The sequence below is a fragment of the Corvus brachyrhynchos genome, unplaced genomic scaffold (genome assembly GCF_000691975.1).
Source record: "Corvus brachyrhynchos isolate BGI_N302 unplaced genomic scaffold, ASM69197v1 scaffold1, whole genome shotgun sequence".
Taxonomy (NCBI): domain Eukaryota; kingdom Metazoa; phylum Chordata; class Aves; order Passeriformes; family Corvidae; genus Corvus; species Corvus brachyrhynchos.
In genome coordinates this window covers 11,131,515-11,156,256 of record NW_008237222.1, presented here as the reverse complement: position 1 = coordinate 11,156,256, position 24,742 = coordinate 11,131,515, and the positions used below count along the sequence as shown (strand labels likewise).

General features: G+C 36.9%; 1 protein-coding gene across 4 annotated transcripts in view; it reads right to left on the bottom strand.

Moving 5' to 3' along the window:
• The window catches only part of TDRD9 (tudor domain containing 9), a 70,003-nt gene that overhangs the window by 25,611 nt on the left and 19,650 nt on the right, over nt 1-24,742 (bottom strand). For 2 of the 4 annotated variants that reach the window (XM_017729143.1, XM_017729141.1), the window contains exons 3-13: nt 19,261-19,358; nt 18,586-18,807; nt 16,452-16,574; nt 14,048-14,128; nt 11,047-11,211; nt 6,596-6,699; nt 5,766-5,824; nt 2,696-2,747; nt 2,457-2,541; nt 1,668-1,725; nt 1,000-1,104 (exon numbers count right to left, since the gene is read on the bottom strand). In XM_017729143.1, coding sequence (XP_017584632.1) covers nt 1,000-1,104; nt 1,668-1,725; nt 2,457-2,541; nt 2,696-2,747; nt 5,766-5,824; nt 6,596-6,699; nt 11,047-11,211; nt 14,048-14,128; nt 16,452-16,574; nt 18,586-18,807; nt 19,261-19,287 — 1,081 coding nt within the window. In that variant the 5' untranslated portion in view covers nt 19,288-19,358. Of the gene's footprint in view, nt 1-999; nt 1,105-1,667; nt 1,726-2,456; nt 2,542-2,695; nt 2,748-5,765; nt 5,891-6,595; nt 6,700-11,046; nt 11,212-14,047; nt 14,129-16,451; nt 16,575-18,585; nt 18,808-19,260; nt 19,359-24,742 lie in introns of those variants that run through there. The other 2 variants (XM_017729142.1, XM_017729144.1) reach the window with 2 other exon arrangements.

Here is a 24,742-nt window from a genome sequence, read left to right as displayed (position 1 = left end):
GAAACTTCAACCAGATCTGACAATGCAAGAGTGTGAGGAGGAAGCAGCAGCAGAGAGAATGTGTGATAACTGGCCAAAATCTCCATTTTCCATCCCCCTGTACCACTAGGGAGGAGGAGGTAGAGAAACTGGGAGTGAATCCAAGCCTGGGAATGAGTGGGGGGAAGGTGTTTAAGACTTGGCTTTATTTCTCATTACCCCAGACTGGTTTGTTTGGTAATAAAATTAAACTTATTTCCCCAAGCTGAGTCTGTTTTGCCTGTGATGGTAACTGCTTAATGATCTCCCTGTCTTCATCTCAAACCTTGAGCCTTCTGCCACCATTTTTCTCCCCCTGTCCAGTTTGAGGAGAGGGGAGTGATAGAGCAGTTTGGTGGGCACCTGGCACCCGGCTGTAACTGTGAAGACTTCATAATACTTAAAATAACAGTACTTTTGTATCTGAAGATGTCACTGCTATTAATTTATTTAGTACTATTTTTGACTGAAGCTAAAAAGATTTTGATATTTAAGCGGACTGTCTTACTTGAAAAGCCAATAGGAAATCTTATTTATCCTTGTGCTGTGAACACTGGTGTAAACTAGAAACACTGCTGTGGATATTTCAACTCATTTAAGAGTGACATATACACATGAAAGTTTTTTTACTGCTGAAACTCACAAGCAGTTAATAAATACCTAGCAGTACTGACCTCTCCTTTTTAAAGTGGCCCGTGACAAAAAAATTGCTATTAAATAACAAAGAATCCATGGTCTGAAAATTTTTTATACTTTTCAATAAAATACAAAACATGCCTCTGAAAATATACTTGAGGGAAAAAAAACATTCACTCATAGTTGTTTAATCACATTTTTATATCCTGACATGGTGAAGATTTATCAAGTATTAATGGCCAAAATAATCTGTTCTTTTTACTATTAATACAATAAAAAGCAACAAAGAATTTTTCTTGAAGGTCAGCTTCTAAAATTCCTTTGCATTACCTATTGTAATCTTACCTTTTCTTTGATTACAGTTTGTTTTAGATGCCCAGCAAAGTCTCAAACTTTGGTAATTAGTTTCCTTATCACAAAACAAAATTTTAGTTAAGCAGAAATCTATCACTGCAAGGAAGAAAAAAAAAATTCCTCATGGCAGTGGAAAGAAATACACAAGAATAATCTGTATTATCAGAAAAGTAAAGTCTAAACAACTTGGATAGCAATAAGGAGAACATCAGATTTATAAACAATCAGACACAGGATATTCTGAATACCAAACAAAGTGCTAATAGATTTTACCATAAATATAATAAATCATTGTAGATGACAATCATTAAAAGGCAATTATTTCTGCATTTAGAAACTCTGTATCAAAATTTACTTAAACTGATGCAATTATTTCAAAACATAGTCAGAATGTGATTAAAAAGCTTAACTTGTGACATCAGGTCTGGCTCTGCTTGTTACTGCATTTAAAATTACCCCTTAGTGAAGATTTAAACCAACCTCCCACTCAGTAGCTGTATTTGTTCATATATTCAGATTTCTCTGTTGTGAAAGAAAGAATTCAACACTCCAACAGCAGTGCTTTGAACAGTAACACATCACTGAGACCTAAACAAGCACAAGTATGGAAAATATTACAAATACAGTGTATACAGAATCACAAGATTTAGACAACTTACCATACTTAACATCAGGAACTGTTACAGAGCTCTCAGCTATGTTGGTAGCTAAAATAACCTGAGTTTTGAAGCAAAAAATAAGCAATGAATGCATAAACAAAAAATTACTCACATTAATGTTTCTACATGAAAAATCCAATTTGCTATGAGAAATATAAATGTAATGGCAACACAGCATTTCTGCTCTGCATATTAAAAAAAGCAATACCACACAAGGCAATACAGTACAAAAAACCTGGTGTTTTCTTGTTCTGAGCTCAAAAAAAAGCATAATAAAGTAGTATAGCATAGGACAGTATCAAGGAAGAATGGAAATATTTCCTGGTGCTTTTTCTGTACAAAAACATCACACTATTAGCAGCAATACCCTCTTAGTGATGACAGATGAAGAAAATCAAGGCAGCAGCCAAAACCTGCGATACAAAGTGGGTCAGAGTCTCCCGTACTGGGGGACTACTTTGCTATTCAGTGCCACCAGCAGCACTCCCCTGTCATGCAGGTGCAAGAATCAACATGCTCAAACCATTCTGAAGGATAAAAACAGCATCATGCAATAGTTTAAGGGTAACTTCCAGTTACTGCACTTCTCTTGAGGTGTCAATACCAGTTAAAACAACAGCTTGGTAAGAAACTCCATCAGTTTACACACTGAAAAACAAAAGTGCTTTGTCCTCACAAAATGGTTTGAGCTAGAACAGCTAATATTACTTAAACACATTACTATTTGCTATTACTACTCTAGCAAAGGTTTCACATACTTTAAAAAAGTAATGGTTTTAAAATATTTACTTTTCTGTAGCCAGGAACTGTAGCTGAAAATACTTTACTTTGTTCCTCCAACGTTGCACATGCGTGAAATGGGTACACTTGCCACCTAAAGAAAATACATTCGTGAAATATTTACTGATGCAAGAATACTGAAGCTGATTACACTTCTGTGCTAAACCTTATTATGTACTTAGAACTCAAACAGCTGAAAGACTCATGTTCAGATTTAACTGAACTGAAACAAATTTCGTCTAACTTACCTTTTATACTTCTGTGAGAGGCACGAGTGCATGTATCTTATTTCACCTAAACCTAGGGAAAAAGTAATCATGAGTTTATTTTTCATTTTAGTCATCAGGAATAATTCTAAATCATCTATTTCAATTATTAATTGCTTGTCATTATTACCTCTTTTATGCCACATAATAAAATGGTAGAACAGTTGAACAGCAAATGTAGTAAGTCACTGAAACCCAGTGAGTCAATTTTTCAAGAACCATTTGGCATTGATTTTACACTTAATAAAGTGAAAGTGCAACACCAGATTTAAAGGCCATTTGACAATATCCCATTATTACCCCTTGTTTCAGTTTCTCACAACTGACAGTGCTCACCACATGCTGAGAATCTGTCTGCTTTAGGCTAAAATTGGGTATTTCCACCAAAACAAGTTCTTTCAAAGAGCAGGGCCAAGGGGGGAGGAAAAAAAAAAAAAAAAAAGCTATTTCTGTCTTAGCCACCTCACCTTTGGCCATTCCAGTGCCCATTTTCTGGGGCATGCATTTCTCATCTGCCAGAGGAAATCTTATGACTAAGGGACTTTTCTATCTTCCTGAATACCTCCACAGACACAAACCTTTCTGAGCAGCTTGGTTTACTTCTTATTGAGACTTCAATTCCAAAAGCCCCATTTTCAAAAATCTGTCCAACCCTGGACTTTCTTGGAGGTTGTTTTTATGATTAAAAAGAACTAAAAGGTTTGATTCACGTTTGGCAGAGCAGACTGTGCATCATCACTGTTAACAGTAATTATTGATCAGCCTAGTAATTACTGACTAGCCACAGCAGGCAGTATCTGCTGACCAGTGTTTAAAACGACAAGAGTTGACTGACCATGACACCTACAGAACACAAGGATCCCAATAGGAAAAAAAGGTCTGGAATGAAACAGGAACTAGTAACAAATTTTGTCTGGCAAACATACAAGGACAATAAGGAGAGCAGGGCATGGAGAAGTGCAAAAGAAAATATAGAACAGACAAAAAGAGATCAACACAAGTACAACAGAAAATTAGATCACTTGGAACATATTCATGCCTATGAAGATGTATGTTAAGAAAATTACAGTGTAACATAGCACTTTCTACCACCTGTTACCTACAGAGACAAGCTCTGGGAAAAAAGGAGAGTTGAATACTGAAGGGTAGTTATCTATAAAGAATAAGACTTGGCAGCATTACAAAAAAAAATAATCAGTGAACAAGACAGGCAATTACAAGGGAAAACACGGCATCCTGCTTCAGACAGCTGCAACTCCTTCTGGAAGCAGATTTTGCCCCATCACTGAGTTCCGCAAAGACAGTGGGCAAAAATCACTTAACAGCATCCTCAGCAGAGCACTGCTGTTTCTGGCTGCTGCTGCACACTTAACTCGACAAGTCCGTGGAAGTGTTATTTTTAATGTTCAAAATGCTATGTAATCCTTAGCACTCAAAAAATCTAAGCATCTCAAATCAACATCCTAAATGTGGATGTTAAATGTGTAAAAATAACCCAAAGCTCTGTCTCAGCTGCCATCTTGTAAACTGAGGGCTCTCCTCCCCTTTTCTCCAGTACTGTATAAAAACATTTGCGAGGAAAATTTCAAGGGGTATTTGCTAACCCTGTGTTCAGGATCAGTCTTAAGTATCCAGTTTAAAACCACACAAGGTCAAACACTGAACAAATAAAACACAAACTTGAGTGTACCAGCTCATTCAGGAAGCACTACCTGCACAGGTTTCCACAAATTTACCAAATTTATTTAAACAAAATAAAAATCAGTGTATAACTTGCAGTTATAAGCCATCAGGGATAGCAGCACAGTAAACAAAAACAAAAAACAAACAAACAAAACCCACAAACAACCCAAAACAAAACACCTCAAAGTGAAAGATAAAGACTTAGGATTTGAAAGTGCTAAAGAGTAATTTCAGATTGAAACGAAGACCCAGAGGGCCTGAGGAAGTCTGAAAACACACCAGACAAACACCAATACCAGAGGCCAGAGGCAACAGAGATGGTCTCCCTAGACTATTAATCACAAACTGGAATGGGCCTTACACTGACACAATGAAATAATTCCTTCTACCCATTAATTTTATAGAGAAGGTGATTCTAGGAAAGGCAGCTCTAATACTTTTCAGCTGATGGGGAACACTCGCCACTGAAAGCTACTCTGCAAGTGCAGTGTATCTTGGAGCTGGTGTGCTGTACTTCCAGCTCTAGCCCTGGCCTGCCTATTCCTGAGCTCAACACAGCAGAGAAACGATATCCATAAACACTTTACAGAGTAAGAAAGTCCTGGTAGGGACAGACTTTGCTGTGTCCAAGGAAACAGCTGCTCTGGAATTCAAGGTGACTCTGAACATAACCAAGTCTTTTCAAAGTTTTCAACTAACAAATTTTCAGCTTATGAAGTAAAAGAATACCTGAAACCACCAGGTAACAGATTTGTGATGTTCAGGAAAACTACTCTGCAGGCTAGTTACACTGCCTCTAAAATCCAGCTAATAGGTTCAAATAAGAATGACAGTCAAAACAAAAGCCTACAATAATTTTTATGCAAGACAACTTAGGTTTTATTCTTTACAGAAGACTCTAACTATGTGTAGCCAGCTTTTTGATCATTAATTGCTATGTCATCACACGTGATTATGAGCATGCCAACTACACCAACCAAGGTACATGGAAAGAAAAAAGTGAATCTGAACTTTTACAGTAACAATCTAAATAAAGACCGCACTATATGCGGATAAGGAAACATCTCTAAAAGAATCCTAGGAACTTCCTACAATAACAAATAATTGCATCAAAAAACTGAGCAACTCCATTTCTACAGATTAACTACAGAACTAATTTTATTATTTTAAAAATACATAAAAACTTGATTTTTGACTCACAACTTTTGCAGTTACTGCCACAATTAAAAAAGTTTCCAAGAAAAAACGCCCAAAGAGACCAATGAACCTCATTTAAGTATGTGTTTAATAAATCCCTGGAAGAAGTGCCAGAAGAAAGCTCATTAGATGACAAATAACAAAAAAGAAAGTTATTAAGACAAGTATTCACCTGGTAGAAACACAAGCACGCTGCCATGTTCTAATGTGCCACTCAAGCTCTTTTTCTCCCTAAGAAAACACAGCTTCATTAATTTTACAATCTCATTCTGCTTCATTATCCCAAGTTATTTCATTCTGGAAGAACAAGCAGAAGTGCACACTTTTTGTAACATGCATTATTTAAACCTCCTAAGGAAGTGAAATTTCAACCATTATTTGCAACTATGCCTTCTGAAAAATTCAGTAGATAAACACTAGAACCAGGGCATTAGGTTTAGTTTTTTTCTTCAAAACTATGACAAAAAGAAACATTCTCATTCTGCAATGGAGTTAGCCATAATCAGGTAACTTTTAATACACACTCACTGTTAAACAAAAGCTGTAGAAGCACCTTTATTACATTTTCAGATACTAAACATCAATTTACAAAACACAGATCAGCAAAATCCAGTATTTTCTTATTTCAAATTACGTTAAGGCATTAAACAGACAGTGAAAATTAATGCCTAGTATTTATCCTTTTTTTCCATGAAATAATGTATGTTTTAGGCTTTAATATAAAATAGTAGCTCTGGTTTAATTCTTGACATAAATACTCCTCAGCTCTGGTCTACAGAAAGAATATAGTTTCCATATGACATGGCTACCTTTAATAGTCACACTCCAGGGCAGGATGTGCACTTTAAGAACAGAGGGTACAAATCAAACAAATATATAAAATAAAGGCAGAGATGCAAGTAAAATTAAGTTTCCACTAATAATCATGGACTGCTGCTGTTGCTTAATTAGCTTCTCATTTTCCCAAGAGTCACTGATTCCAGATCTTGAACTATATCTTACCTATTGCTCCTCTTTTCTAACTCATCAAATGACTGAATCAGAGACACTGCGACTTGATACATTTTCTGTTCTATCACTGGTTCCCCAAGGCTCTGAGGATGAAGCTGTGTGGAGAAGGTAATGAGGTTAACTTAGTGTAACAGGCTAAAAGACTGAAGTTCACATATATATTTCAATTTGTCAAGTGCTTGCAATTAAAATTGATCCAGTACAGAAGCTTGTACAAAGAAGTAACTTCATCTGATACACTCATTACCTTCTAAATAGACATCTTTCTTCGAGCATCCTATCATTTTAATGCTAAAGAAATACTTCTGCTATTTACCTACTTAAGGACTAAGCCACCCTCCAGCTGTTTGCAGGACATACTCCTTATTCTGAAGTGTCAAGCACATGGGACTCATCACAACCAGTGGGAACAGGATGACAAGGAGGAATGGGGACAAGGACATTGCAGTGCTTCTCACAGCTACTATTACGCAGCTCTCTCTACCTGCCCACACACAAATCATATACCTCTCATTTAAATTGTTTTTCCACTTAATGGGTCTTGTGGTTTTGGTCATACCCTGTCAAAGAATTACTCTTCTGTTGTGCTCAACAGAACCATGATGATTCTGTCTACACTGTTTCCTTGCATTCTGTACAAACTCAAGGCTTTAGTATTTAAGAACACAAACTATCAAGTACTCAGAGCAAAGACAGTAACTTAATAACTTTCCACTTTTAAAGTAAAACTCTTAATAAACTAGACCTGCTTTGAAAAAGGTCTATAGTATTACACATTTTTCCCTGGTGGGCAAAATGGCTTTTAATCACTGCTCACCTTTCATTCTCAGAGCTTCTCCTCATGGTAGTACAAACTCTTTACTGGACCAAGTGTTTCAGAGAGCTAAAATCACAGACAACTGAACTATCTAAACTATTAAAATGAAATCAGTTATTCTTCTACCGGTTTCCCTTTGTAAAGGAGCTCATAACAATCACAAAAGCACTGCTCCTAGCACCAGTCTGGCAACACTGATTCAGATCAGCATTTGCTACTGCAACCTCAGTTCTCAGTTTCATTAGCCCATAAGAAACCTCAAAAATACTCAGTTGTTTTCTTCACAGTTATTTTTGCCCCAGTATATGTGAAACTGCTAAGAAAGTTACCTCTTCTGGTCTGCTTGAACATAAGATTTTTTTGTTTTATATTATCCCTGCTTAAATAACTGTCCAATTTGTCTTTTCAATTTTGCTACTGATTGTACCTTTAGTATTCTTTAACACGACAAGGCTTCCACATCACTCCTAATAAAAGGTAACAATGTGACAAACAGCAAATCCAAAAGCCCAGTCAAACCTGACTGAAGTAATACAACATAATCAGAACAGCTTTTGACAGCAGCTCACTACCTTCCATCAGGACTCAGACTCCAGTTCTATGGATATGAAGGAGTTTTCACCCTTGCAAGCCAAAAATGGATTGCATTTTTGCACTTTGCTTCATTTTTTAAATTTGCATTTCATATCTCCAATACCATCCAGAACAACAGGCAAGCATTTACACAAGTAGCTTTAAAATTGCCTATAGATAGAGCCTTCATGCATTTTTCATGAAACCTGTGTTTCAATGATTCTTGGGGGTTAGAGGTTGCTGGTAGGACGGAATCACAATTCTGTTAAACATCCAGAACAACGTGCTTACGAAGTCCATTACACCAAAAGAAAAATAAACTACTTTTTGTAAGCCAACACTCACAAATTAAACAGCACAACTATAAATGACCCAGTATCTGGGCAAGGGTAAGCCAGTGCTACACTGAAAAATGTTTCTCCCTTCTTCCCCTCTTATTTGTATTCTTTCCTACAAATGAAGTAATTCAAGTAGAAAGCTTTATCTTTGATTCAGCTAGATGTCTGTCTAGCCACAGCAGAGGGTTTACTGCAAACAGGCATACAGAAGAAAAAATGATGACTGACACTTTTATTCATCTTCCAAATCACAACGGCATCAATGAATTGACAAATTATTCAAGTCAAAATGACTCTCCAAAATTCTTATTTTCAAGCACAGTTTTAAAACATTATCCCATGCAGAAATGAGTGATGTATTAAAGCCAAGAGGTCTGCAGGATTCACAAAAGGATTCTACACTTATAAAGTAACATCAAATTATTTTAAGATTTTTTGAAAAGGGACAAAGGTGCACACCTCACAGCCCAGAGACAGTTAAAAAGGACTTAACTGATTTTGACTGAGATGCTTTAATAAATGAGTTTAAGATTTACGTAATCTGGTTTTATAGTTATTAATTTTAAAATCAAAAGGAAACTTAGAAAAATTCTGCTTATCTAAAGACCAAAGACTGCATTTACTTTTAACTGCTATGTTCTTTTATGTAAATTTTACAGGCTTTTAAAGATGAAAATAAAACATCAGGAACTAAAGTCTGAAGCCTGTACCTCAGGCAGTTATCTAACTGATTTAGATTTTAGCATGATGAAAGATGTGCTCCTGCCTCCATATGGCAGCGTTAACTCATTAACTGCCTTAACATTCACATTCCACTTTCATTTTATTAGGATGTTACACAAATCATCTTAGACCTTTCACATTTTAATTTTTTAATTGTAACTAGTATTTAGAGATAATCTTCACACACAGCACCATAAGAAACAAGACCAAGACTAAGAATCAGTGCTTTAGAATTCAATTTCATCCTTTTTTAATATATATTAAAAAAAGAAAATCAAGAGCACTTATGTGCTTCTATTGTTGCCCTAAGGCACAAGAAACATCTTGGACAAACATACTCCCCCCATCCTGCTGAGAAACAGAATGGCTATAGATAGGACAACACAAGATAAAGAATCAAATGAAAACTTTGAATAAAAAACACAGAGAAAATAAAACATATAAAAAGGCCTAAGTATTGAAAGCAGTTCCTTTGTTCGTGGTCTCTGGGGTGAAAGGTGTGCAAGTTGACATTCAGCTCCAAGTGCAGCTATGACAAATCCAACTTGACTGAACTAAGCTTCTTACTCAATTTCCTGGTTATCTTTTTGTTGTGATCATCAAAAATCTTTTAAAAAAACCCCATGTATTACATAATCTCTTCCATATTATCTGTCTGAGCTGCCATACTAATGTAAAAATACTGATGGGCCAACTGCCACAAGCATTGAGTTTATTTTTTTGTTTGCATTAAAACTTCAACAGTTAACAGCCTTTTATTTCAGCTTGCCTGTGTTGAGGCATAACCAGTTGGCCTGTGCTGTGTACAGCAGAAGCAATTATTTTCTTCTGGTTTCTCCAACTACCTATTTTATTTTGCTATTTTATTTTCTGCAGAATTGATGGATGAAAGCTAAATAATAACATTGTGTTCACCCACTGCTGCTTTTTAAGTGCATACCCCATCTTCTTCATTGTAATAACATTCTAATAGTGTTTTGAATTATCAAAACTGACCAATAATTATACACTCACGTCCCAGTTATTTTTAGACTGGGTATCATAATACAGGCCTGAGTGCATTTGTTCTACTCTGCTTTAACCTGTTTACTTTGCCTTGAACCATAATACTGAAAGAGTTCACTCAAGTGAATTCCTACACAGCTGTTTTTCAAATGTAAAACAAACTCCTATTACAAAACCACAGAAAACAGATTAACTCATATTTACATTCATTCCTTTATTATCTGATGTCTACATAAATACTTGCTACAATGTCAGGAGCCTTACAAACAGAAATATACAAAATACATTCGGTGCAGCTTATAAGCTAAAGATTGATAAAGCAAACACATCTTCAGCCAGTATCTACCCTCCTCCTGAGGCATCAGAGAAGCAGCACTCCAGCACAGCGCACCAGGGAACTGAGAGGTATCTGTTATTCTAACACATTTTCGTTACTCAAAATTACACATTTGCCATGGTGGCCTCCATGGTTACAACAGAAATAGGTTCAAAACTACTGTATAATATCTCTGGCTCTACTAAAAAAAAAAATAAAGAAAAAAGAAAAATAGGAAAGCCTCAGCTGATAGAGAAGCCAACTTGGTAACATTGAAGTTCTAATCATAAATGCTTGTTTTCTCTTCATTTCACACCACTTTCTGCCTTTTTACATAATGAACATGAACCAACCCAGGAAATATTCCCTGATTTTGTCTGCTATATTCAAAGAGATCTCTAAGTCTTTTTATGTTACTTTCTGCACACACTTTAACATTGTTCATCTTGAATGCAAACTATCAAACAAAATGCCTCATACTATTGAAACATTTCTGTTATGTGAAGGGAACTAGTTTGCTCATAAGAAGACTCTTGTTTCATCCTCATCTATTAATTCTTACCTAGAATTGCAATATAAAAGTGGTTATATGTCATTTTATTACACAGTTGTCAATTGACTGCTCCAATTTCTTATTACGTCCAAAGAAATGAAGTTGTATTTACAATACCTGGAAGTCAAAATTTTCCTTCAAGTCATCAAGATAATATTCTTCAACTGCGAAAGGTCTGCCTTCCACCTTAAATACACAGACTGGATTCAGACCATTATGAACTGGAAGGGCAAAGTAATCAGCTAATTCTTTAGAGTTGATGGAAGCAGACATCAATATTATCTGTTAAAAAAAAATGTACAGCAAATGTAAAGCATTAATTTTAACACAAATCATCCTGCTACATGGGAATCTCCACTTCCTCTTCATGCTAAATGGTCTAATTCTGGTTACTACAGGTATGCGACCTAACTATATTGAAGATAATCAAACTAAAGGCTTAATGTACCCTAGCTAGCATGTGGAGAAAGGTAAGCACCTGTAAGAGAATGGCTCAGGCTAGAAACCTAGGGCAGGCAACATGGTTAAAGTTCAACCAAAAACATACAGTAATCTTGATAAAGATATCACCACCCAAACCAGAAATGCCATAAAACACAGGACTATCCCCCGTACAAAATGCTAGGAAGGGAAACTAATGAAGTGGGCATTGTACCACTGTGCTCAGCTCCAAAGCACATGTAAAGCACAAGAAACACATGGAGAGGGCAGGCTAAACCATGAATTTTTCTAACATGATCCTGAAAGAAGAAATTTGAAAGGATGTAATTCTGCAAATATATGAAACCTGTCCCGCTACAGCATGGACTGCCTCATGGCTCAACAGACAGTGGCTCACCTATGTCAGTCTAATGGGCTAAATCTAACCTCCCATGAAGGCTATCAAAACAAAATCCAATCTAAATCTGCAGTTACAGGCAAGGAAAACTCCTACCCCTTCTAGACAATCTTTGTAATCTCGACTCTAATCTGCATGGAATCCTTCCAAAGTAGAAAGAAATGACAGATTCTTAACAGAGTGCCTGAAGGATCACATAACTGAACCAGGAGTTTTATTTACTCCTAAAGCAGAAATTCAACAAGCACATACCACCAACACAGCACATGAACACATCAGAACAGAGGGTAATCAAAGAAGACAGTTCAAGATCAAGCAGTCCAAAACCACTTGTACAGCATGGATATGTCCCAAGACCCACTAGGATGATACCAAAAACTGTTACTAGTCACTGTGGAAACTACACTATTTGGTCTGACCCAAGAGAGACACTCTTTAACAGGTTCTCTTTCAACAACCCTATCCCAGTCAGATCAAGCTCAGAACAATCCAGTGTCTGCTCTGTGACCTAAAAATAATAATCTGCAGCAGCCATCTGCCAGAAAATCCAGCATAGTTTAATAGTTTAGATAGTTCAGCACGTAGATCTTGTCCTCAGTACATCAGAATCACTCAACTAACTCCTGTTAGTTGATGTAATGTTGAATCACCTGTGACTTCTGAGGTCTGCAACAATCAAACCAGGAAACAAACAGCTCACATGTATTTCATACCACCCTGAGTTAAAAATGCTTTGTTTCCTCTCTTAAATAGGGATCCTTATACTCTTGTTTCATGAATCCAGGGAGGATTGGAGGAGAACCTTACATTTTCTAAATGAATTTGCCACATCAAAGCTCCCTTTCTCTACAGAAAAGGCAAGAAGTAGGAGACACTGGGCTTAGTATATAAATTCAAACTGAACAGCCCATTCCACTCTGCTAAGGGCCAGCAAGTGAGATCAAGAGTTCACCCTTCTTCGACATGAAGAAAACTCGAAGGGACATCCCCCCAGCTCTCTCAAATACAAGCCTCTCTCAGGTTTGTAGGATATTAAAAAACTGTCATCTGCAGAAACAACTGCAGAGAATAATATAAAGAGAATAAAATTTTTCAGTGACAATTTTGAGATTGAAACGAACTATAGAGGAAAATGAACAATTTTTCAGGAACCTCAAATGGAAAAATGTTTTCTAACAGAAAAGATGACAGGGCCTGTAGGGATCCCTGCCATTGAAACCAACCGGATAATCAGCATCAAGGGCAAACTTCTCACCAATTCAGTTTGATCAAATTATTGCTCTTCTCAGTAGGCAGAGCCAAGTGCTAAAAAAGGCTGAATAGTTTCACATTACTGTCTCTGAATTTAAAGACAAGAGTTTTCTCTAAAATCTAAATCAGCATGAAAAGGGATAAAAAGTGAAAGATGTGAAGTCCACAGCCCTATGCCAGGCCCTAAGCAAAATGAAAGGACACTTTCAGTGACAGCATGTTTGGAAGATCTAAAGACCGAGTTTGGATCAATGTGATGGACTGCACATCAAAACACACATTCCCTTCCAATGGCAACAAAACCACCCAACCTAGACTCTATTTTGAACAGAAAAATTTACATTAAACAACTGAAGCACTTAAGAGACATGTAGTCTCACAAAATATCTGCAGTCCCAAATAGACTAACTCAGTATCTTTCTGTGCAGCTAACTCCATCATGTGTATTTCGTTTCTTACATTTCAAGAGTTCATTACTTTGGGACCCCAAAGACTAAACACGCCATGCTAAATGTCTGCAAACTTTGCTTTAGTACAAAGCAGAACTGCCGAACATGCAGAAAAAAACCTCAGCCATGTTTTACTACCAGTTCTACCCAGAAGTTGCAGTACAGCATTTCTGGTCTTTTACTATTTCTTCAAATATGTTGTCCCACTTGAACAAAAAGGCTCATTTCCAAGAGTTAATGCTACCATTTTAACCAAGGATAAGCACTGCCCTCAATACCCAATATGTAATTCTAGTCAAATATCCATCGTGCAGTTTTTAGCCTTAAGCAGGCTTTAGAAACTAATGCATTTTAACATGAGGGGAAAAAAAAGAAGTCTCTCAGAACACATTACAGCAGCCAGGAAAAGAATGCCCCTTAGCTTGCTTACTTATGAGGAGTGGCAAACTAAATAATATTTTAGTAAAAAGTAGTAACATAGTAATTGGTTGCAAATTCTTTAGAAATAGGACCCTCATAGATAAAAGACATGCAAAAATTTTCTTGCAAGAAAAAATAGCAGAATTCAGTTTGAACCCACCTTTACAGACTGTGAGTTTGTACACAACAGTTTACGGGTCACCAAGAGCAAGAAATCAATTTCTTCTGTACGCTCATGCACCTGGAAGACATTGTCAAAAAGAGGAGGATGAATTAATGAAAATTAAATCGTGGATAATCTCTTTCTACTCAATTTTATGCCTTATTTTACTAACTTGGAATAACAGTATGTTTTCATAAAAGAAAGCATACCTTTTGAGCCTAGGCACGTTAATAACACCTTGAAATCCCAAGAACAGTCTTCGGATGACTACAGCACCCTTTGTGAAAATCATGTCACTATTAATTTATGAAAATCTAGAATAATGACTAGAGAATCAATCCTGAGCTCTAGCCACTGCTTCTACTAGAGCTGATAGTGACAGATTAAGTCATGATACAGATGCTGGGTAAATCAACTGTACTGGTAAGATCCCAAATGATCCAGGGACTGTTTTGGTTTGTCTGAAAACTAAGCAAATCAAACAGATGTGCCTCATTCCCAATGGCTGCCAGCTATGATCCAAATACACAACTGCTTTCTAAAACATTAATTTATACCCAATTCTTTATAGATCCTAGCGCCTCAGCCTTCTGACTTCTCCTTAGAGTTCAGCAATGCTTCTTCCCAACACTACCCATGATGACCATAACCCTTTCTTGAATTACAGTTTAAATATTTTAAGTGCAGCACCTTTTTCTGGAGTTCAGCCTTCCCAAGTCAATATTCATCTCCTGCAAACTAATTAGCCATTTCTAACATAATATAAAGATAAGACTTATACTCAATACTGTCCCATTACAAAACCAAACTTAGCTAAGGTAGTTTTCAGGCTACCAGTAAGGTCTCATTGTAAGATGTCAAGACTTTTGGTCCTAGTTTCTTTAAGTATGTTCCTAAATGTCTGCAGTACTCTAAGAGAGATGAGACCTGCAATTCTGTCATGGAGAACATTCAATTGTTAAAAACAGTGACTGTGGGCACAAGATCAGAATCTCTGTAGTAGGTGTGGAGTGAAAAGCTGGCATATGGCAACAGGAGGGACTAGAATTCTGGCTGGGGAAGCAGAACACACATACAGTCTTCACAGATGAATGCTGCTGAAACCAGTGGTACAAGCCAATAGCATCAGTTCAAATTACAGCACCCAAGAAAACAAAGTTTTAAAAACCTCTGCATAAACCCATTCTCCTACGTAAGGGGCCAGAAAACCTCACTCATTAATTTTTGCATGTAATTAATAAATTTTAAAACTAAAGGAATAATAATGCTCTCAGTGTATACACCTTCTATGGTTCAACTTTTGAATCTACATTTAACCTGCATTTCCTTATTAAAGGAAACATTATGGTTTCCAACACTCTGCTAATACTCTGGAGTGCTCAAATCTTTTCCAAGACCACTGATACGATTCTTCAGGCCTTGAGGTTTTTTTGTTCTTCTGCCTGTTTAAACGAAGTACTAAATTTCTTCATACAAAAATGTAACTACTTGCCTAATCTTTTCCAGATTTCCAATGTACTATTTAAAGTGCAGTCATGACAGTCTTGTTACTGTAATAGTCTAATGGTACACTAAGTACTGTCTTCCTGATCCTCAAATATCCAAGAATTAAAGTAGCTCTCAGCTACAATACCAGTAATAAGATAAAAAAGAAAAACAGCATTTATAAAAAAATACAAACTAAAACAAAACACAAAAAAAAACCCCCCAAAAACAACCAAAACCAACCCCAACCAAACAACCCCCCTCCAAAGCCCTCCCCTCAAAAATCCCAAACCCACCAAGTCCTCTTCAGTATCACTACACCCCAAGATGTCACACATCTTCCATGTGATTTACATTCCTGATTTGTGACCGCAAAATTTCACATCTGAATATGATTAACAGTCAAATATTGCTTTCCACATAAAATAAGTATATACATATGTAAAAATACACAAATTACAAGTGTATTTTCTTTAGCTTTTTAGTGAAGTGACAGCAACAATAATGAAATCCACATGAGTGAACTGTACCTACAGCCAGGAGACAGAACTTTCACAGAGATATTTTTCAGGACACACCTGAAGAACAGACTTTGTAATATCCAAGTAAGTGAAAACTAGCTGCCTCCCCCTGACAGGCCTAGCTGGACAGGTTCCTGAATTCCACAAGATGGATTTCAAAAAACATTTCAAGGCACTTGTATCAAAAGTTAAGCACTCCCAAAAACCCTCCCCCCACCCTCAGTTCTAAACTTGTTTCTCAAAGGAACGCTGACAAGCCTATTTCAGTTACCTTAGACAACTTATATGAAACATCTTTAAAAGAAAATGTCTGCATTTCTCTTTTCTTGTATGGTAAGAGACAAAAGAGAAGGCTTTCTTAATATGAAAATTAAAACTTACTTCCAACAACTTACTTCATCAATGAAAATATGTGTGAACTGAGTGAGGCTCCTGGCAGAAACTATTCGCTGAAGAAGAACTCCAGTTGTCATATACAGCAACCTCGTCTCCTTCGTTGAAACGTTCTCTAAACTTAACTAATAGCAGTAAGAAAAATACATACTAGCTGGAAACAGGTATTTAATGGAGTTACAGAACCATGCACCTGAAAGAACTCCCAAAATGAAACACAGTGCAAACCCATCAAATTACTTACTCAAACCTGCACAAGTCTCTGTACAGAAGTGTTATTACCAGAACCAATTAAATGGTTTTTCTTAGGGGTAAATTTTTAGAAAATTTAAAACTCCGAAGTTTTGTGAAGTATCAAAATCCTTTACTGGGGACTTTGGACAGAAAATTCTTCAAAGGCTTCTAAAGGTACAACCATACACGATTCTCGCCACCGATATAAAGAGCAAGAAGAAGATTTAGCCAAAATGTAGCTATTTACAGGACAGGAAAAGGGAAGAGGTTTAAGTTATCACTGAGACCAGGCAACATATTCCTGAGAGGAAAGTTCTACAACCCTATGTTAAATAGTAGATTTTTGAATTCTAAAGTACTTCTGTAATTTTAGCTCTCTCACGTGCAACCTGCCCAAGGCAGGAAGAGCTGTGACCATTTTTTCATGCGCAGCTTTACATCAGCCTAGTAGACATATCTGTGCTCCACCATTTCACTCTGTTTCTGCTCAGCTCACACAAGTGCTGGTGAAACAAACACAGCACATCCACATACACTGTCCTGAAGACAGTCTGGAAGCACCACTTTATATGTCTTGGACACTCACTAGCCTAATGACTCAATTTAGCAATTTTATGACTAATTCAAAGCATCAAAAATCACAACAAAAGCTTTATACAGAAACTACTTTGAAAAAAACATTATACATAACTGTCCTTGTTTTCACTGGGATAGAGCTAATTTCTTCTTAGTAGCTGGTACAGTGCTATGGTTTTGCGATTTAGTAGGAGGATAATGTTGATAACACACTGCTGTTTTGGTTATTGCTGTCGTGTGTAAGATGTGGCACAGAAGAAAGCAGATATGGGTAACAGATGAAGCAGAAGCCTGATGCTGAAGAGCCCATGCAATGAACAACTATCACAGTCAGTTAAAAATCAAACCCCCCAGATCTGAAAACTGTACAAAAATCAGATTTAAGGGTAACAAAGAACACCTAACACACATAAATGGCACCACATGTAGCACATTAGGAAGTAACCTGAAGTTGCAGACCCATGAAGAAGAAGAAAGCTCTATATGCATGTCAGCAAACATATACATATTACCTTAAGTGGAAGAAAGAAAGGAAGAAACAACAAGAAACAGAATGAAGCACAGAGGAAGAAAAACCCAGCAAATATTCCTCCCAGTAGAGGACTCCAGAAGCAGACAACTCTTCAGGAACATCCCTCCCACTGTCAACACCAGTGCGAACGCACTGGCCTGAGGAACCAGAGCAGCTCATCCAGAGAGTTGTGGCCCAACTAACAATGAAACCACCATTCCCACAGCTTAGTGTGGGTACTGACAAGGAGCTGATCAAAGCACCAGGACCTGTGACAAAAGAGGAAAGTGGCATCAAGTTTACAAACAGAGGGACAGACCCGATCTTGAAGCTGAGTTCAACAAAGCAAAAAGAGGAGACAGATTTAAGAGAAAAACACTAGTTCGAGTTTTTCCACACGTTAGAAAGGAACAACAGGATGTTCACAAAACAACCTAATCATAAATGCATGAAAGTTTTGACAAAGCTGACAGGTAAATGTAGTGAAGTCAGATAGATAAAGTGTGTTATTCAAGGAGTTCAAAGGAAAAATGACAGAATACAGTTCTCCTACAACAATTCCAGTGATTAATAATGTAGATGTGTCCAATGCAGACAAATATTTCTGTTGGGAGTGCCACCAGGATTTATATCTGTTCAAATTTACAAGTTGATTACAAGCATTTAGCAGGAGACAGATAAAAAATAGCAACTCCACTTAAAAAGCAGACTCTCTAATGTTCCTTTAGTATGCTAGATTTGCTTACAAGCAATCAAGAAAGAATACACAGTACGTTTTAATGCATTTTAAAACACAATTTGAAGGTTTCTCATACCTGGTATCCTACAAATCCACCTAGTGTCCATGATCGCTCCTTGCTAATCCACCTGGCAAGGCTGCTGGCACTAATTTTCCGAGGCTGGGTAACAGCAATGTTGCAGGGCATAGACTGGCTCATGCAATAATCCAAAATATATTGTGGAATCTGTGTGCTCTTTCCACTGCCAGTCGCTCCTTCTACAATCACAACTGAATTGTTCTGTATCAGAGACACTATCTGAAACAATTTTTCAAGAAAACTCGTAAGTCTACAAAACAACTCAAAACAGGGTTTTAAACAGATTTGAAGTAACAACAGCTTCCAAGCCACAAAGCAAGTTTCTCCAAAACACTGTGCCATCTTTTCTATCATCTTGTAGGCATCTGGAGATAACTGGAATCCTAAAACACATTAGAAGATCACAGAAAAGAATATGGGCACACACTCACGTACATATTCTACATGAATGCCTATAAACAGAAAATTTAACAGCAACATTTATTCCTCTAAGAAATTTTATGCAATGGTTTTGTAAAAAACTCGAGTTCTGTACAGCGTTTAAAACAGCAACAGAGGTTTCCTTTTAAAAAACAACAATAACAACACCAAACAAACAAAAAACCCACCCCAAAGCCACAACAAAACATTACTTTCAGATTTATTCCATAGGAGAAAGCACACTGACATTACCTTTTCCCTGTGTTTGGCTGTAGGCATATCCAAATATTTACACTTACTTATTGGTATAGAAGTTGAATCACTTGATTCACACTGAGACAATGAAGTACCTAGGCACAAAAATAACCAAAAGTAACTTACTTCAATAGAGAAAGGGAAAGACCAGCAGGAGATTATGACAACAGTATTCGGAAACCTAACTTCTCTAAAATGTGAACTGCATACTTTAAGTATTAATAGAATTAATATTTTTTAGTATTAGTAAATTGAAGATATTTTGTGTTTATGCAACTGCTGTTTTACTGGAAGGAGCTCCGAGAAACATTGCTTCTATGTGTAAACCACCATCAGTGTAAAGGATGTATACAACTCTATATGTTTTTCTCTTAATTTAAAAAACTGGATTTTTGCAGTTTGCATTACAACTGCCAATTCTACCTGTAAACCTAAGAATTTTTTACAATACTGAAAAAATATGCCTTATTCATATTGAATTGTTGTTCCTCTTGAAGTCTACTGGAGCCACAGTACAAAATAAGCCATTTATTGACAGGAAGACCATTATATTTCTACCACTTAGCAATTAAAATAAATCTGGTTTTAGCACCATGATAACCTTTCAGTGTGATACTACACTCTGCAGTCTCTTGGCAGGAGTTAGTCCCCATTGTCACTGGGTAATACAGGATAAAGACCCTTCAGTGCCAGCGTGAGCTTCTGCTCAGAGGTCTGCAGTTGGTTTGACCATGAAAAACAAAAGAACAGGTCTGGAGGTGTAGAAGGGGAAAACCTGGACAAGGCTGTGGTAAACAACAATTCTGCAAGTTACAATTAAACAATTTAGCTAAAAAACCCACAGCATAATGAAATCAAAAGTGGAAATGCTTTCCACTTCAAAAGGGTTTCACCAGGTATTATCGTGAAATAGATACTTACATACAGGCAGTAAAACCTTCTTTTTATGTTGTTATTTCTCTAAGAAATACAGTAGCTAGACAGAACTCTATTATTCTTTTTACAAAGGCAATAATTACTTCAAAATAAAGGCTACAGCCTAAATACTTGACTGCAGTTACAGCTCCCTTTCTTTGGAAAGGTTCTAACAATCTCACACAGCAGTGAAGCAGAAGCAGGCAGAACAGCATCTTATCTCTGTGCCACATTTCAATGTGTTCCAAGCCCCAGATTGTCTCAAAGTGTCAAGGAATACAAATTAAGTTATTCTAACACTAAAAAACAAAGCCCCAAAAGCTGGACAGCTTACTATGACAGTTTAATAATGCACTAAAAAACAGAGTTCTCCTAAAGCCACATTCTGCAACAGGAAAAATTATTTTACCTGGACTCTGTAATGCAACAGTGAAAGGTGATCACTGCACAAGGATCTACTTTGCACTACTAAACACAAACAAAACCAGAACCTGATAGCACCATCCTTTCAGAATATTAACTGTCATTTAAAATACTTTTGGTCAAGTTTCTAAATATATTCCCCAGAAAAATTCATATATATAGCATTCTGCCACAGCAACTCTGTACAAAGGCTGAGTGGCTTCCCTCTGGCACAAACATGTCACAAGTGAGACATCCATAGCTGTGTGTGATTTGACCAACGCTGGAAGAAACCCCAAGCTGCTAGGGAACAGATCCTAGTGCAAGCAGATTCCTGCTAGAGCAACATAACCTTCCCACTTCTATCCGGTTTTCAAAGAAACAACTGGAATTTCAAAAAGTTAAAATGTTAAAAGAAGAAAGTAGCAATTTTAAAATAGTGCTTATAAATAAGGAGGGAGGCACAAAAAATTCAAATGGTAGGATTCATGTAATAACCCTCTGTAATTCAGTACAAACCCCATTGTATTAGTAAGAAATCATTAACCTAAAATTAAGAATTTTACTTAAAAACCACAAAGGAACAAACCAGAAGTAAAGAAACAGCTGCTAGTATTCATGTACCTGCTGAGAAACAATTTAATTTTGTATATATAATATCTTTTTCACTGATGAAACATAACTTTTTTAATACTGCTTTTTATATAACAGTTCTAAGACAGCAATATCTTACCCTCTCCTAAGTACAGGAATTTGTAAAAAAAAAATGATACCACAAGTAAATGGTGATTCAATGTTAGCCACAATCACCATACAGAGTTTAAGAACTGATAGCCATATAACCATGCTTCAAGTACTACACACTGTGTGGTCTGGGGTTTTTCTCTTCAAGACAGGTCTTCTGTGCTTAAACTGAAAGAAACATTACTGAGTTTGCCTGGAGAACTAATACCATGACAACTGTGAGACTTCTGCCTGGAGAGAGAACAGTTCTGGGCCTCAGCAAATTGGCAACTTGAGATGAACACTGACATGACCCAAGCAGCAATGAAAACACCCCACCCTAACAAACTGAGGACAAACTCCACCTGAAATCTATTATGATCCTTAGTAAAAAACATAACAAAATGAAATTGGGATGGGAAACTTGAGCAACCATCTTAAAAGACCTTAACACTTTCACCTTTATTTTTTAAACATGAAAGTCGCTGTTCTGAACCATGAAGACCTGCTGCAGAAGAGACCATTTGAACGTACACCCCTATGAAAAGTTCCATGGTTATTCTACTGATTTAAAAAACCATTCAACTGTGGACTCTATGCCATACAGTGGAACTATCTTCAAACATTTGGGTTTGCTTGGGGTTTTTCTTTTTGATTTTTCCTATCTAATGTGTAATAAATCCACCAATGAGAACTGGTCTTCAGAAAAGCAGGTCATTCCTGCCAATATAGTAAAGCACAAACTTTTGATTTTTCAGTTGCTTATACTTTCTGAAAAGCATTATTACGACCAGTACAACTGACCCAACCAGTGCACACCCTCATAAGGCATCATGCTCTAACCTGCACCTTGGATTCTGACATACAGAGAATGCAGTATTCTTCCAACCTGAAAATAGTAAATTGAGGTAAATGCAACTGCCCCCCATGCTGATTTAGGATAAGCAAAATATTTCAGTGTCTAAGAAGCGTTAGTGCCAGTCCAGAATAAGTAATATTAATTTCTCTATCCAGAGTCAGTGCAAAAAAGAAACAGAAAAGTTGGTTATGGGGAAGACGAATTTGCCTGTTCACTTCCTTTTCAAGTACTATGGAAGTCCTGTAGAGACGTCAACTGCCATGACTAAAACAGCCTAGTGCCTAGAGCAATTTTTCAGTATCTCAGTAATCACAGCAGATGTACTCCCTCTGGTATCCATTTCCTGAACTGAATTTGAAGAGATCCTTTAACATAAGATTAGATTTTTATATTCACCAGTTCTGGGAGAAGAGATTGCACACCTGTATTGCTATCTGCCACTAAGCAAAGTAAATGAGATGCTTACAATATACTTGAAAGTACATGTTAGATGAATCAAATGAGATGCTTGTTAAATCATTCATCATTCTTCTGCTGAGCTACCAACACACAAAGTGATTACACTTTGCAAGGAAGCTCATAGGAAAGGAAAGCTACACATAACAACAACTGGCTGCCACACTGAGCCAAAAAGCAAAAGGACTGCCCACAACATGGCGCTACCTGAATTAAACACCAAGTACATGAAGCTGCTGCTGACTGATCCTTGATGAGCTTAATCCAGAGAATTCCTAAGAAAATACTTGTCTGGTGAGACTTCTCTACTGCAATCCTCTTTAATTTGAACATATTTTATATACAGAAGGTTTTGGGGGTGAGGATCTGTCCTACAATTAATCCTCCTGGCATGCATATTTTCTGAATTCAGTTTCTTATATATCAGAAACAATGTTTAAATTTCTTCTTTTTCTCTGAAAGCAATTACTTCAGGTGAAACCTAGAAGGCCTCCAGGAAGACATCCATTTAATGGCATGAAAATCATGAAGACCAAGAACAGAAAAATAATGCTGCCACCCACAAAGCTTCATGAAAATAATGCTGTGTCCTCTAAAGCAAAAAAAAAAAAAAAAAAAAAGAAAAAAAAAAGAGAACTAAGGATTTTAGACGCTTTCTGAAGTGCAAAACTCTAGTCTGTACAGCTCAAAATTCCCAAATTTGGAAAAAAATAATTTCTACTAGGTGGTTAAAGTGGTAAGTGTCCCATACATCCAGCTCTGGAAGGTTTCTCTCTGCACAACATCCTAGGACCTCACTGAATCAAAAGTGTGTGGTGCCTGGAAGAACCAGTACCAAATGTGAAATGAGCCTGGTGGGCCAGGGAAAAACTGCTAATGCTCTACTTGTTTTGGGTAACAGTTATGACAAAGAATTTTCTTCTGCTTTTATTTAATCACTTCAACTTTCTTTTCACAGCAGTATCATTTCTACCATGTTCTGCAGAAGCAGAACTCTAAATGCAGTTCCCTGATGATCTGTTTCCCCAACACAGAAGCAGATCAGGCATTTGTTTGTCCTCTCAGTATAAAAGCATATGCTCTTTCAAAGAAATTGGAAAGCACAAGATTTAAACTCAATAGAATTTCGTCAAGTAACAAGGCACAAGCAGTACAAACACAAGCAGTTTCAGTAACTGCAAGACTTAAAACAGGCTATCAATTTGCACAGAAAATATTGCCTATAGTTAGAACAGCAACTCAGAGAAAGAAGCTACAAAAGGGATACCAATTCAGAACCTTCAGAGCAAATCAGCTTCTCATGTCCATGTTGTGAAGGTTATTTCTTGACTACATTTGTACTCAACACAGCTCAACTCACAGGTCCTGGTCTAGATAAATCCTTCATCAATTATGACAATTCTCATGTTCTTGAGGAGAACACACACTTCAAGATCAACATAGCTGGATAGTTACAAATACACCTTGAAGCTCTTGAAATCTGAATGATGAGCACACTACATTAAGAGAAGAGCGGCCTCAAATGTGGAACAACATACACATAAACTATGAAATTAACAGTACAATTCTTATGCTACTTATGCTTTTTATTCTACTATCCTAACACAGTATTTCTGAGTCTATCTGTAAGTCAAAGCTAATAGCAGTAAGAACCAGGATTTTCTGAAGTTTTTATGTTATCTAGGTGGGATTTGGCAGCTCAGCCTCAGAACGCCGTAGGTATGTTCCAGTCCTGTCACTATCCAGTTTGCTTAGAGTCTGCCACTGGATCACATACTGCTGCGAGCAGAGCACTGATGAGAGCAGGCAGGCATCAACACTGCACGAACAGCTCCTGAAGCAACTGAGACTCCAGACAATGAGACAGACAAAGAACAGAACAGGGAGAAGGGGGGCAAGGGACTGAGGAAAATATCTAACAGATTAATAGTAAGAGATTACATAATATGCCAATACTTCAGTGGTTTTTTAAGGTTCTTTGCTAACTAGATGCTGTTTCAGTAAGTTACAAGTGGAAGGTGAGAATAAATATTAGAAGGTATAAATTTCAAGGACAAATATTTTAGGGTAGACCAAAAAAAAAAGGTATTTATAAAATAATGTACTAGGATGACTACACAGAAG